Genomic DNA, 14,459 nt, shown 5'->3' on the forward strand with positions numbered 1-14,459 from the left:
ATATGGCTCAGCCTATAATATTGTTCAAGTGTGTGAAATCCATACCACATAGGACTATTAGAGGATATATAATGTACTGGTGCATAAAGAATACCACATGAACGGTGAGGGGTTTGTTTGACCTATGGGCGAACGTCCCGCAGTTGCTGAAGAACTTGAACGTTTAGATGCCTGAAGACAAGTGCCAACTATTTGTGAAAGCCTACTTACTAACTTTCAAGAACCAACTTCAAATGAGAAATCTATGAATATACTATATCCCTTCACATATTGTTTTTATAGAAAATGTGAAGAAAAGATTAGACTAACATCAACACACACGCGCGCATTTAAGCAGTGATTTGTATCGCGCTCGATACACAAATGGAAACGAAGAAGCCTAATACGTTGCAGAAAATAAGTGCGCTCCGCCAAGTACTGTAGAGACGTTTACAGGTAGGTATGGGCAGAGTTTCCTCCATGTAAGTATAATTTTTAATTGTTTCTTGATCTTGTGTTTTTGTTTGTTATAAATATTGGAATGGCGACGCTATCGTAACTTTGCCTCCTATAAAAATCTCTGATTGAGAGTGTTTTAACCATCGGATTCTGGATACTGAAAGCCACTTGAGATCTTACTTGTTACAAACCATTCGTAATGTGCGGTGAATAATGATAGAAATGAACGATTTTAAATATTCTACTACATTTCACTTTTGTCATGAAGTGTCAGTTAATTCTATATTTGATTATAGGCTACCAATTATAGGTTTGTGAAATGGAAAAAAAATGGGTATCTATCGTCATCTTTGGATCACTTAATTAAGTTAATCTTGCCGAATCCAGGATCTTTGTTAGAAGTAACTTTGGTTGTGTCAGAATTTGAGCATGGTGGTTGTGTTGTGTATGATGGGGGCGTGATCAAATATTTAATTGAGAACATTATCTAGTTTTTTTTTCCAAATTGAGTTTTGTAATTGTGTACAGTAAAATGCCGTCTATCGATGATATAAAAAATGAATATCCTATACATTGGCTTGTGTGGAATAATGACTACAAGGAATTGGACAGAGTACTGTCAAAAGATGCGGTTAGTAGTGTTTGGAGGGCGTATTATTGCTTCGATTGTCTCGTATTTTAGAGCTGATGTCAATGCAGTGTGATACTCTGATTGTGGGTGTTGTTTGTCATCCTGTACCTTAGATGTTTCTCATTTATTCATTGATGACGGCCGTGAATAATAAGCGAATAAATGATTATACCTTGGCATTTTCGTAATAGAATTTTGATGAGCAATTTCAAACCAGAACGGGTTGTCATGTTCACTTTTGCTTTTGGTGCGAGTGAAGAAGCCTGTGAAGTTATGGGATGAAGCCCCGCAAATGACACTACGTGTGTGTTCGTCACTAGAATTGTGACTTGGTTGTAACGTAATGAAATATGATTCTATTCTGCATAATATTAAACGGATCATTAGACTGTGATATGTTTAGAGCTTCGTTCGCTGACAGAGCTACTTGGCAGTAGACAAAAGCACCGTTTCATATTGCGCTTACATTAAAAAATGTCATTGCTGGTTGTTTCATTCTATTCTCATTCGGTGAAAGATTATTAGCACTGTTAACACCCGAATCGAGTGACGCGCGCTCCAGTTTCTAACCCCTCTCGACCTTTTTCGTCCATATACTTTGTGATGTTGCTGTCTAGCACATTTTGCTTTCGTAGATTATCTCCTTCTGTTGTTGAGGAAAAGTCCAATAGATATTTATTCAGCTTACCGTCATTTTGATGGCTCTCTTGTGTTCAGCATTGTTTATACTTGGAAAACTAAGATTTACAGAATTAAAAGCATCAGTATAGCTTTACACATGAATTGATTTTTTTATCAGATACCTACATGTAAATCACAATTACTATATGCCAAGCCAAATAAGTTAAGAATGTAATTAACTCCCTTAGAAACAAATACTCTCGTCAAGTTGATAATAACTAAAGAACTAAAAATCTTCTTCTTCACCCATAAGCAGTCCATCACTATCACAGGGGATATGCCAGACAGACTGACATGTGGTGTTGCCAGACTGCTTTAAAGGAAGATAGTAATAGGTATTAATAGCTGCCAGCCTCACTAATTACCTCCTCCTTGAAGATACTCAAAAGAATTCTGTACACAAGAACGAGGACACGCTTCTCTCAAAATAAGATACCCTCAAATTGGACTTAAAAAGGAGCTAACCATGTTGTTGTTGTTGTTGTTGTTGTTGTTGTTGTTGTGGTTGTGGTCTTCAGTGCTGAGACTGGTTTGATGCAGCTCTCCATGCTACTCTATCCTGTGCAAGCTTCTTCATCTCCCAGTACCTACTGCAGCCTACATCCTTCTGAATCTGCTTAGTGTATTCATCTCTTGGTCTCCCTCTACGATTTTTACCCTCCACACTGCCCTCCAATACTAAATTGGTGATCCCTCGATGTCTCAGAACATGTCCTACCAACCGATCCCTTCTTCTAGTCAAGTTGTGCCACAAGCTCCTCTTCTCCCCAATTCTGTTCAATACCTCCTCAATAGTTATGTGATCTATCCATGTAATCTTCAGCATTCTTCTGTAGCACCACATTTCGAAAGCTTCTATTCTCTTCTTGTCTAAACTATTTATCGTCCATGTTTCACTTCCATACATGGCTACACTCCATACAAATACTTTCAGAAACGACTTCCTGACATTTAAATCTATACTCGATGTTAACAAATTTGTCTTCTTCACAAACGCTTTCCTTGCCATTGCCAGTATACTTTTTATATCCTCTCTACTTCGACCATCGTCAGTTATTTTGCTCCCCATAGCAAAACTCCTTTACTACTTCAAGTGTCTCATTTCCTAATCTAATTCCCTCAGCATCACCTGATTTAATTCGACTACATTCCATTATCCTCGTTTTGCTTTTGTTGGTGTTCATCTTATACCCTCCTTTCAAGACACTATCCATTCCGTTCAACTGCTCTTCCAAGTCCTTTGCTGTCTCTGACAGAATTAGAATGTCATCGGCGGGCCTCAAAGTTTGTATTTCTTCTCCATGTATTTTAATACCTACTCCGAACTTTTGTTTACTTTACTGCTTGCTCAATATACAGATTGAATAATATCGGGGATAGGCTACAAGCCTGTCTCACTCCCTTCCCAAACACTGCTTCCCTTTCATGCCCCTCGACTCGTAACTGCCATCTGGTTTCTGTACAAATTGTAAATAGCCTTTCGCTCCCTGTATTTTACCCCTGCCACCATCAGAATTTGAAAGAGAGTATTCCAATCAACATTGTCTAAAGCTTTCTCTAAGTCTACAAATGCTAAATACGTAGGCTTGCCTTTCCTTAATCTTTCTTCTAAGATAAGTCGTAGGGTCAGTATTGCCTCACATGTTGCAACATTTCTACGGAATTCAAACTGATCTTCCCTGCGGTCGGCTTCTATCAGTTTTTCCATTCGTCTGTGAATTTGCATTAGTATTTTGCAGCTGTGACTTATTAAACTGATAGTTCCGTAATTTTCACATCTGTCAACACCTGCTTTCTTTGGGATTGGAATTATAATATTTTTCTTGAAGCCTGGGGGTATTTCGCCTGTCTCATACGTCTCTCTCACCAGCTAGAGTTTTGTCAGGACTGGCTCTCCCGAGGCTGACAGTAGTTCTAATGGAATGTTGTCTACTCCAAGGGCCTTGTTTCAACTCGGGTTTTTCAGTGCTCTTTCAAACTCTTTACGCAGTATCGTATCTCTCATTTCATCTTCATCTGCATCCTGTTCCATTTTCATAATATTGTCCTCAAGTACATCGCCCTTGGATAGTCCCTCTATGTACTCCTTCCACCTTTCTGCTTTCCCCTCTTATTCATGCAAGTGGTTCTCTTTTCTCCAAAGGTCTCTTTAATTTTCCTGTAGGCAGTATCTATCTTACCCCTAGTGGGATAAGCCTCTACATCCTTACATTTGTCCTCTAGCCATCCCTGCTTAGCCATTTTGCACTTCCTGTTGATCTCATTTTTGAGACGTTTGTATTCCTTTTTGCCTGCTTCATTTACTGCATTTTTATATTTTCTCCTTTCATCAATTAAATTCAATATTTCTTCTCTTACCCAAAGGTTTCTACTAGCTCTTGTCGTTTTACGTATTTGATCCTCTGCTGCCTTCACTATTTCATCCCTCAAAGCTACCCATTCTTCTTCTACTGCATTTCTTTCCCCCATTCGTGTCAATTGTTCCCTTATGCTCTCCCTGAAACCCTGTACGATCTCTGGTTCTTTCAGTTTATCCAGGTCCCATCTCCTTAAATTCCCAACTATTTGCAATTTCTTCAGTTTTAATCTACAGTTCATAACCAATAGACTGTGGTCAGAGTCCACATCTGCCCCTGGAAATGTCTTACAATTTAAAATCTGGTTCCTAAATCTCTGTCTTACCATTATATATGTATCTGATATCTTCTAGTATCTCCAGGGTTCTTCCATATATACAACTTTCATTCATGATTCTTGAACCAAGTGTTAGCTATGATTAAGTTATGCTCTGCACAAAATTCTACCAGGCGGCTTCCTCTTTCATTTCTTAGCCCCAATCCATATTCACCTACTACGTTTCCTTCTCTCCCTTTTCCTACTACTGAATTCCAGTCACCCATGACTATTGAACTTTTGTCTCCCTTCGCTACCTGAATAATTTCTTTTACCTCATCATACATTTCATCATCACCTGCAGAACTAGTTGGCATATAAACTTGTACTACTGTAGTAGGCACGTGCTTCGTGTCTATATTTGCCACAATAATGCATTCACTATGCTGTTTGTAGTAGTGTACCTGCACTCCTATTTTTTTATTCATTATTAAACCTACTCCTGCATTACCCCTATTTGATTTTGTATTTATAACCCTGTATTCCCCTGACCAGAAGTCTTGTTCATCCTGCCACCGAACTTCACTAATTCCCACTATATCTAACTTTAACCTATCCATTTCCCTTTTTAAATTTTCTAACCTACCTGCCCGATTAAGGGATCTGACATTCCACACTCCGATCCGTAGAACACCAGTTTTCTTTCTCCTGATAACGATGTCCTCTTGAGTAGTCCCCACCCGGAGATCTGAATGGGGGACTATTTTACCTCTGGAATATTTTACCCAAGCGGACGCCATCATCATCATTTAATCATAACAGTACAGTTGCATGCCCTCGGGAAAAATTATGGCTGTAGTTTCCCCTTGGTTTCAGCCGTTCGCAGTACCATAACAGCAAGGCCATTTTGGTTAGTGTTACAAGGTCAGATCAGTCAATCATCCAGACTATTGCCCCTGCAACTACTGAAAAGGCTGCTGCCCATCTTCAGGACAGGAACCACACATTTGTCTAGCCTCTCAACAGGTACCCCTCCATTGTGGTTGCACCTACGGTACGGGTATCTGTATCGTTGAGGCACGCAAGCCTCCCCACCAGCAGCAAGGTCCATGGCTCATGGGGGGGGGGGGCTAACCATAGAACATGTGACTTTTAAACTCACGAATCAGATTGTGCAAAATTTAAATGAAAAAAATACTGCAAAGTGTTTTCCTAGAGAAGCGTAAATGTTCCTGTATCGTTGATCTGGTTTTAGTTCTGTCAAATTAAAAGGCTGCAAAGTGTTGCATTAAGAAACTTGGGTGGTGTACGCGATGAAAGAGCTTCAGAACTGGAAATAATTAGCTACTACAGTTATACCGCTGCAGGTTCAATTTTGTGTCCATACTTGTTATAAATAAATGATCTTATGTCATATAGCCAAGAAACAGAACTAGGCCTGGTTCTCTTTGCTCATGCCGCAAGTATTATAATCAAGCCGAGTGGAGTAAGTTCAACAACGCAAATATTAATTTTTTTTAAATTAGTAACTGGTTCTCTGTAAGTGAACTGTCACTGAATTCAAACAAAACACAACACATTCAATTCAGTATTATATTAATGCTGAAGGGTAAATCAGCAAATGAAACAGAATTTTCTATATTGTTATATGCTTATATTCATAAGAACCGAAGGTAGAAGTCACATGTTAATGCATAAGCTCTGCAGGTTTTCTGTTGTAGATATTAATAATAATATCAGATTTTTGAGATGAAAATGTCAAAAGGCTTACCCGTGTTACCTATTTTTTTTGTTGTATAGAATCTTTCTGGGGATGTAATCATTAGGGAAGAAAGTGTTTGTTGACGAGAATGTGTAATGTGGATCATTTGTGGTGTCCCTCTAGAACCTCTTGCAGATATCTCTTGAAACAGTTGTGCTACTGACAACCACAGAACAGTACACCTACATACTTCTACAGTTTGTCAACAATCATTCTGAGTTTGGAAGTAACGGTGTGGTATTCATACGGTTGCATACCTAACTCAGTTCTGTGCCATACAAGGCTGATTGATGGATAGCATGTCATTTCCCATTAGTAGTATATCAATGAATAAGTCTGACCACCCACGCCACGAGTTAAGGAAATAAATATATAACAAAATTAATTCCAAACAAAAACCGAAATCATATCAGCTTGACAACCTTTCTACTCAGTAGATAGATTTCGAAGATGTGTGTGTGTGTGTGTGTGTGTGTGTGTGTGTGTTGATTCATATGACACCATCATGAGAAGTCACAGTTATGATCCATGGAACCTGCAGATACTTGACTTCTTTTGCGTATGTTAAAAAATATGTAATCATCTATGATAATTTCTGGTGCAGTGCGATAAAGAGAAGAGAGACACGAGAGGACGAACACCACTGATGTTAGCTGTTACACTTGGCCACCTAGAATCTGCACGCGTCCTACTGCAGCACACCACCAATGTCAACACAGAAAATTGTGATGGATGGACTGGTAAGTTTACATCATTAATAAATTAATTGCATTATTCTATCTGTTGCATGTACTGTGATATATAGTATAAAACGAGCTTTTCATAGTCTCAGGCAAGTAATAGTGGGAATTTGGTGTTTATATGTAAGTTGTTTATCTTAGTAAGTACAATTTTTACCTCTGCGAATCATAGTATGAACCTCCTTGGTTGGTTGTTCAAAAGACATGACTGTTTTAGTTTTTCATCCTTTCCCTGTTTCAGATAGGTTCCTTTCATTTTTAAGTGAAAGATTTCTTCTGGATGAACGAGTCACATTTAACTAATTTGTGACTAAGAGATTGCTGCTCATAAGTACAGTAGCAGATAGTTTTTACCCTATTGTTGCATTTATGTTACTGTGCTATTGTCTAATGTTTCTTACATCCACTCCATTTTCCAAGTTATGCTTACAGTCAAGTTTATAAATAATTTAGGATGAAAGACGACCAGTTACCAAATAACAGAAGCATTGCGTCGTTGAAAGCTCGCAAGAGAGGATGACAGTTGGTTAGTTTTTGGACAGATCCATTAATGAGTTAGAGAACACAAGTGCGCGCACCTCTGCAGAGGAGGTGGAGACTGTTGGGTAGAGGGTTAGTGGAGGATCGATGTTAGGAGGATTACGGGAGTGAAGTGTGTTTTCCAAGGGTAACTCCCATCTGTGTAGTTAATAAAAGGTGGTGCTGGGGGGGGGGGGGGGGGGGGGGTGGCAGAGTGGGGGGAGGCAGTGGAGGAATCCAGATACCTAAGGACAACTCCCATCTGCGTAGATCAGAAAGCCTGGTGTTACAAGGACGGCGCCAGATGGGTGCAGCCATCCGAATCCTGCCCCCCCCCCCCCCCCCCCCCTCCCACCCCCCCCCCCCCCCCCCCCCCCCACCCAGCACCATCTGTTCTGAATTATGCAGATGGGAGTTGCCTTTGCAAAACATTCATCGTTCCCATAATCCTCCTGGCCTCAGTCTCTGCTAACGATTTGCAACCAACACCCTGTACCCAACAGTCCGCTTCCCCCCTCCCCCTCCTCTATGCCATTAACACACGCCATTCTATACCTTCCGTGTGTGCGGGGGGGGGGGGGGGCAGGTGTTGTAGTTGACATTGGGCATTTATGACTGGGGATCATTTTTCTAACACGTGAATTATTTGCTATATGACTTAATTTTTTCCCCATTACAGGATGTCATACAGTCTGTTCTGAACGAAACATGGCATTGCGACATGAGACACACACATTGAACCCAGCCTTTGGTATATATTTGTGTATATACTCTGCAAGCCACTGTAAAGTCCATAATGGAAGGTACTGCATATCAATTTTAGTTATATTTCGCCCTATTTCATTCACTTGTGGAGCAAGGGGAAAATAACCTTTATTTGCTTCTGAGTGGTATCTAATCACTATTGTGTTGTTCACAGGATGCCTGTACAAAATATATGATGGAGGTGGTAATCTTCCTTAAACAGTTTTCTTAAATACTTTTTCCACCAAATTTACCCTACAGGATTTTGTGAGGAGGAAGTCAATTTTCTTGCAAAGATTTCCGTATATTTTCTGGGCAACTACTGTATGTTAAACTTTGGTGTGGTGGTGGTGGTGGTGGTGGTGGTGGTGGTGGTAAGTTCTTGTGGGACCAAACTGCTGAGGTCATTGGTCCCTCTTTGGTATGGGCTGTACCTATCTGTTGTATATCATGTCCACACACACACACACACACACACACACACACACACACACACACACACCTCTGGATTAGTTTGAAAGTCAGCTATCATGCCAAAAGTGTTGAAAGAGACTACAGATGCTGGAACAGTACTCTTAGAATTATTAACATCTTGTACGGCATTTCCTTTGCAGGTACATCACACCTTCCACTCCCCCTCTCTGCCCCGCAAATCCTGGCAATGATTTTAATTTTTAATCGTTGATCTTCCCTATGATTTTCAAATGATATGTCGGGCACTAAAACGTTACCACATTTTCCAGTCGGGTATTTTGTATGTTTATAAGTATTTAATTATAGATACATAATTGATCATTATTTTGGCAAGCCGTCACAAATTAGCTTGGGCCGAACACTCAAAGAAATTAAATTCATGGGCTGAGGAAAACTTTTTTTCTTGAAATTGTAGGATTGATATTGAAATCCATTGTGTTTCTTAGCTGTATGAAAGTCCATGTGGAAATTATCTTTCCTACCAGCAAAAGGAGCCCAGGTAGTCATAAGAATTCTGACATATGAAAGCTGCATATTTTGTTATGCGACTGTATGCTTGTTACCTAAAACTGTGGATGAATGTTACATTCAAGTAATTTGTTAAACGGTTGGGTACAAAAGTGGTTGCTCGTAGAGGTACTTTGGATGTGAACACATTTGCTCATGGAATAAATACAACAGCAAGAAAAGCAAAATTTCACAATTTAATTGCATATAGTGATTTTCTTAAAGTTCCACTAAATTCTAAAAGGAATATACTGCTTTGTTGGATTTCTTTTAGATAGACCTGGTACTGTACATTCCAGAAGCCACACAGTCCTAAATGTCTAGTAACTTCTGCTGCAGAGTGAAAGATTCATTTAGTTTACTTATAATAAACATGTATGTTGTCTTAAGATACAGATTATAAGGTGAAGCATGCACAGCTGTCTGTATGGCTGAATGTAGTCAAAGACAGTGGTCAGCCTCTACCACTGCCACCCCCCCCCCCCCCTTCCCCCGATCTTGGCTAGTTGGCATTGAGAAGGACTAACACACATACATTTTTTTTATTACACTACAAATCTGTGTTGAGGAACAAGTACACACAATTAAAATGAAGAATAGTCCATATCAGTTCAGGCAGGTTACGGAAAAGTCTTACCTTTATAGTCTCGGATGTTATTGAATTTAGCATGTGTTAAAATGAAGGACTAGGTAATGAAAACTTTTTTTTTTTTTTATTCTCCAAAAAAAAAAAATTCTGCTCTAAGATGCAGCCCTTCAAGGATGACATTGCAAACACCATTTTGAAGATGCAAATTTTGGAAAAAAATATAAAATGCTGTATCTGTGGAACAGTTTTAGATATTTTGTTTTTTTTTTTTCTTTTCTATTTGATAGATAGTTGCTTTATGATTACAAAGAAATCCTCCATTTTGACTTATCTTCCAAAATTCTTTTACTATAGCATTCCGAACTTTTTTTATAATTTATAGAATTTTTTTTTTTCAAAAATGCCAATTCATAAAATTTTGATTTCTTTTTTTTTTTTGTTGATTAGTACTATATAGTTCTACATTACCTGAAAAGGAGAGCTTCCACCTTTAGGTTGAGCAGATCTTATAAACACCCAATTGAAATTTTTGCCATACATTAAAACCTGTTTTATTATCACATAACAGACTCATAAAAATCAAAACCAAGCCTAATTTAACATGATTTTAGTTTTCAAAGATGAGTAAGAGAGTCATGCTTCAAGAATTTTAAATGGTTCCAAAATGTATCTGAAAGGTCCAGAGACTTAATGGTTTCAATTTATACAGCTTCTGTGCACTCTGTTTTGTACTAAAATTAGCCAGTCAATGAACTAAAAATGTTTTCCCTTGCTTCAGTATTTTCCTTTGATATAGAACGATACCTTCCTGTTGAACCAATAGGAACTGGAGCACTTACAGTCTTCAGAACATTGTGAAAGGAAGTGAGCACTGATTGTGTTGTTGCTGTCCTTCAGCTGGAAACCTATATCCAGCACCTGCTCCATGTGGTAGCATAAAGTTCACTATGATTTCATTTAACTCATAACTGGTGTCTGTAATCTCTATAGTCCACCAGCCACAGTCATACACAGCTCACAAACATCCCCCTTCTCAGGTTGTGAATCTGAATGTTATCCTGCTGTTTCTGAGGTGTTGGCCAAACGAACGAAATTTCTTCTTTCTTGCTCTTTAAAGTGCATGCAGTATGAGTTTGTCCATCACTTTGATTTCAACAATGTCTCTTCTGAATTCCTTTCACAACAGTAGTTTGTTTGGACCATTTTTCTTTTCTCTGCTCACGGACTTCTTCGATTTCCTCTTTGGACAAAACAGTGAGGGCTGTGGATGTGTAAGATTTTATTACCCTCATAAAATCCTCAGCATTCTGAATCACAGCTGTATTTGATCTGGAAAGATTATGCTTTGTTGCATGGTGCTTCAGCAGGCTGCCTACACCATCACAAGGCCACTTCCCATGACCAGTAGCACTGTATACCCTGTCAGTTGGCACAAGTGACTTACTCAGTTCAAACAGCTGGTAACGATTTTTAAAATGACTAGGAACACTATCAGAAATAACGATGATCGCCCCTGTTTGCAGTTGAAGAATTATGCGCATTGCTAGCAAAGCATGTGCTAAGTCATGTCCTGTGTCACCCCTTGTAACTGCAACACTTGTGGTCTTGTATTGAAAATTTCACTCATGTAAAAATTGTAACTTGGTCATTAATCCAATGATACCTTTGTACTACTTGTAGGAGAATTACAGACCAGTTGTCAGCAAAATCACAGTGAAGCACTAAACATAGTTCTTCAGCCTGTATACACCCTTTCACTTCTGCAATGTATTGTAATTTCTTCAGATGCTGGTGTGTTACTGCTTTCACTGACCATTTACCAAGTTCATCAATGAAACTGTCAAAAGCAACAGTTTTCTTGATTAACTTATTGTCTTCCCATGTTGCATATGTATTTTCTGCATAGATATCTGCTATCTTTTCCAGGCCAAGTGTCTCCCTTTCCAGGACAGTTACCACATTCTTGAAACAATCAAGTTTCTCACTTTGTCACAGACTACTAATGACTTCATACATCCAACCAAAGTGTCATGTCACATGCTCCAGTAAGTTCTTCAAAGTTACCACACAAAGTTCCAAATTCACACAGTACACACACAAATGGACAACTCCAGGTGGATGAGGAACTACCCACTTAGGTCATAGTGCATAAAATTTTGATCTTCCGATATGTGAAGGTAGTTGCTCTTATAAGTTGCAAAAGTTTCTTTAATACTGCGAGTCATGTACCTCTTCACTTTCACAATTTTTTGACCTTCAACTGTTACAGTTATAGTTTATTTTTTGTTGGCACTCTGGCGAGAACAGTCCCGTTTGTCTTCCAGATAAAATGACTGCACTATTTGAACTTGAGCTGCTTCTACAGGATGACCGTAAAAGGGATCTGGTTTTCCAAAGACTCCTTTTACAGATGTCACATTTTTTGATTTATCTACCATGTGCTATGATACTGATAGAATGTGGTTCAAACTTGTTCCTTCAAAATGTCTCTGGAATAATAGTTAAAACTTGCACCTTTTCACAGTGAGATGCACAATATTCAACAGCTGAAATGATATGTGTGAAAAATTCCTGGCCAGAGGTGCAAGACTGTTTTGGTTCATTTTCTTCTGAAGATGAAATTTCTACTTTGATGAGAGTGGTCAGTTTTGCTGTAGTGTATTCATCCATAGCTTTAGTAATGTCTTTGCGCTTTATGGATGCATAGAGCTTATGACTCAACTACACTGACCACAGTTTCTTAACCTACCTCTGTAGTTGACTTATTCAGGATGTTTAACTCTTCCCCTCTTAATGCAAAATCTGCATCACCTGCACCATAGGAGGTGTCACCTTGTTCAGATGCTATCATTGCTGTTATTCTGTCAAAACGTTTAGAACACAAAAAGTTCTCACTGGAAACATCTTCACTTTGAAACAAGAATCTTCAAATGAGAACACTCATTCCCAACCTGAACAAAGTCTGTATTTTTTGTTTTGTTTTATATGTCACTCTCTTATGGATATTCAGATAGTCAGCACACTTCACACTCCTGTGGCTCCAGTCAGAAGACATTTCAAACAGTCCTTTTCACAAAACACGCTGCAACTGTGTCAACTCGCAAATTCCTCGCAAAAACACAGAACTCACTGCATGGTCTCAGATTTCTTAGAAGCCTCTTCAGTAAACAAATTAGCACTGGACAACTACAACACAGAAACCTGCAATGAACAACCATGACAAAAAACCAACAAGAAACAACAACAACAAAATGTAAGAAATATCTGCAACAATGAAAGTGAAAAGAAATAACTGCGACAAAGACAATAGAAATAAACATTGTAACAAAGAAATTAGTAAAAAACAACTTTAGTGAAGACGTATATTATTCGTGAAAGTTAAAAAAAATGATTTTTAAAAACAAAACCTGTCCTACGGTCGAGGGTCAGTCGTGTGATGCAAATGAGTGACAATGTGTTGATGCCTGGTGAGGTACCATACGGTCCATAGTTCTCAGTGTGCTTCCTGGAAGTCTGGGCTTGTGCTTGATGTTCAGCGTGTTTGCTACAAAGTGTGCAAGCATCGCCTATTTTTTCCTGCACATCGTAAATGTCATGAAGGTTGCAGATGTTGCCCCTGGTCACCATAGCAGTCCTCTTCCCCACCAGTGCGTCAAGTGCAATGGCACACCTCGGATGCCTCAATGATGTAGGAGTTTTCGTCGACCTGGGGGTGGGGGATCTGGATCTACCTCCATTGGCTTGGGATGCGAGTCATGATGACCTGTGTGTGGCTTTAAGAGATATTGGGTTGGCGTGATTGCAGGTGATGGGAAAAGCACCTCATCCCGGGAATCTGGAACAAAACAAGATGTTTGAGTGTCCCTCAGAGGTTCCAATCTATGTCTTGCTTGGACTTGATAGATTTGTCAGCGGTTGCGACCTCCTCCTAGCAGCTGGGCTTCGACCATCACTTGTGTGATCAAGGGGATGAAGAAGGTGGGCTGCCCCTGCAGATTACATTGTTTGTATGTCGACAACAACACCGGATCATGTGGAGAAAACTGAGGCCATCTATTAGTCTTTGATGGTGAGGCACTGTTCTGGGGGTACAGCAGGGATACTTGTGATCTGCTTTAGCGGCCATGCAGTTCTTTTGTTGGTGAGGATCCATCCTGAGGAGATGCACCACAGAACGAAAGGAAAAATGTCAAGTCATTCTCAGTGGAGAGGTGTTGAGTTAATTTTTCCATTTGGGTCTCGAAGGTGCATACCAAGTTTGGTTTTACCATTTAAGGCAGGGTCAAATGGACCTAAGTGGATTAATTTGATCCCATTAGAGGTGCAGAATTCCTGGAACTCTGCTGCATTGGAGCTCTTGTCAGTGATCAAGGCTTCTGGGAGTGCTTCCAAGGCTAACAAACGTGGCAGCACCTGGATCATTTTTAACAACATTGTGGACAGTGTGCAAAACACTAAAGGAAATCAACTGCCCACATTCACAACCAAGAGCCACATAGAGTCAAGGGAAGGACCTGCAAAATCCAAATGTAGGTGGGACCAAGGAGTTGTCGTGGTGGGCCATGGAAAATAATGCTGGCTGTAGGGGGGGGGGGGGGGGGGGGGGGGTTGCCGCCCTATCATTTTGACATGTGGAGCACTCCCTCACCAGCTTGGCTACATCTTCATCTATACCCTGGCAGTGGACAGTAAACATGTTGCCCGGAAAGGCACTTCATCAGTCTCTCTCCCCAATGGCTGTTATGGAGAAGCTGAAGGACA

The 14,459-nt window shown here is 39.7% G+C and overlaps 1 protein-coding gene across 2 annotated transcripts in view; it reads left to right on the plus strand.

The window, feature by feature from the left end:
* Positions 1-849: 849 nt before the first annotated feature.
* Positions 850-14,459, plus strand: part of LOC124614288 (ankyrin repeat domain-containing protein 13D) — a 142,419-nt gene continuing 128,809 nt past the window's right edge. For both annotated transcript variants that reach the window (XM_047142931.1, XM_047142932.1), the window contains exons 1-2: positions 850-1,069; positions 6,730-6,865. In XM_047142931.1, the coding sequence (XP_046998887.1) occupies positions 971-1,069; positions 6,730-6,865 (235 nt within the window). In that variant the 5' untranslated portion in view covers positions 850-970. The remainder of the gene's footprint in view (positions 1,070-6,729; positions 6,866-14,459) is intronic.

This window comes from Schistocerca americana, chromosome 1 (assembly GCF_021461395.2).
Source record: "Schistocerca americana isolate TAMUIC-IGC-003095 chromosome 1, iqSchAmer2.1, whole genome shotgun sequence".
Lineage (NCBI taxonomy): Eukaryota > Metazoa > Arthropoda > Insecta > Orthoptera > Acrididae > Schistocerca > Schistocerca americana.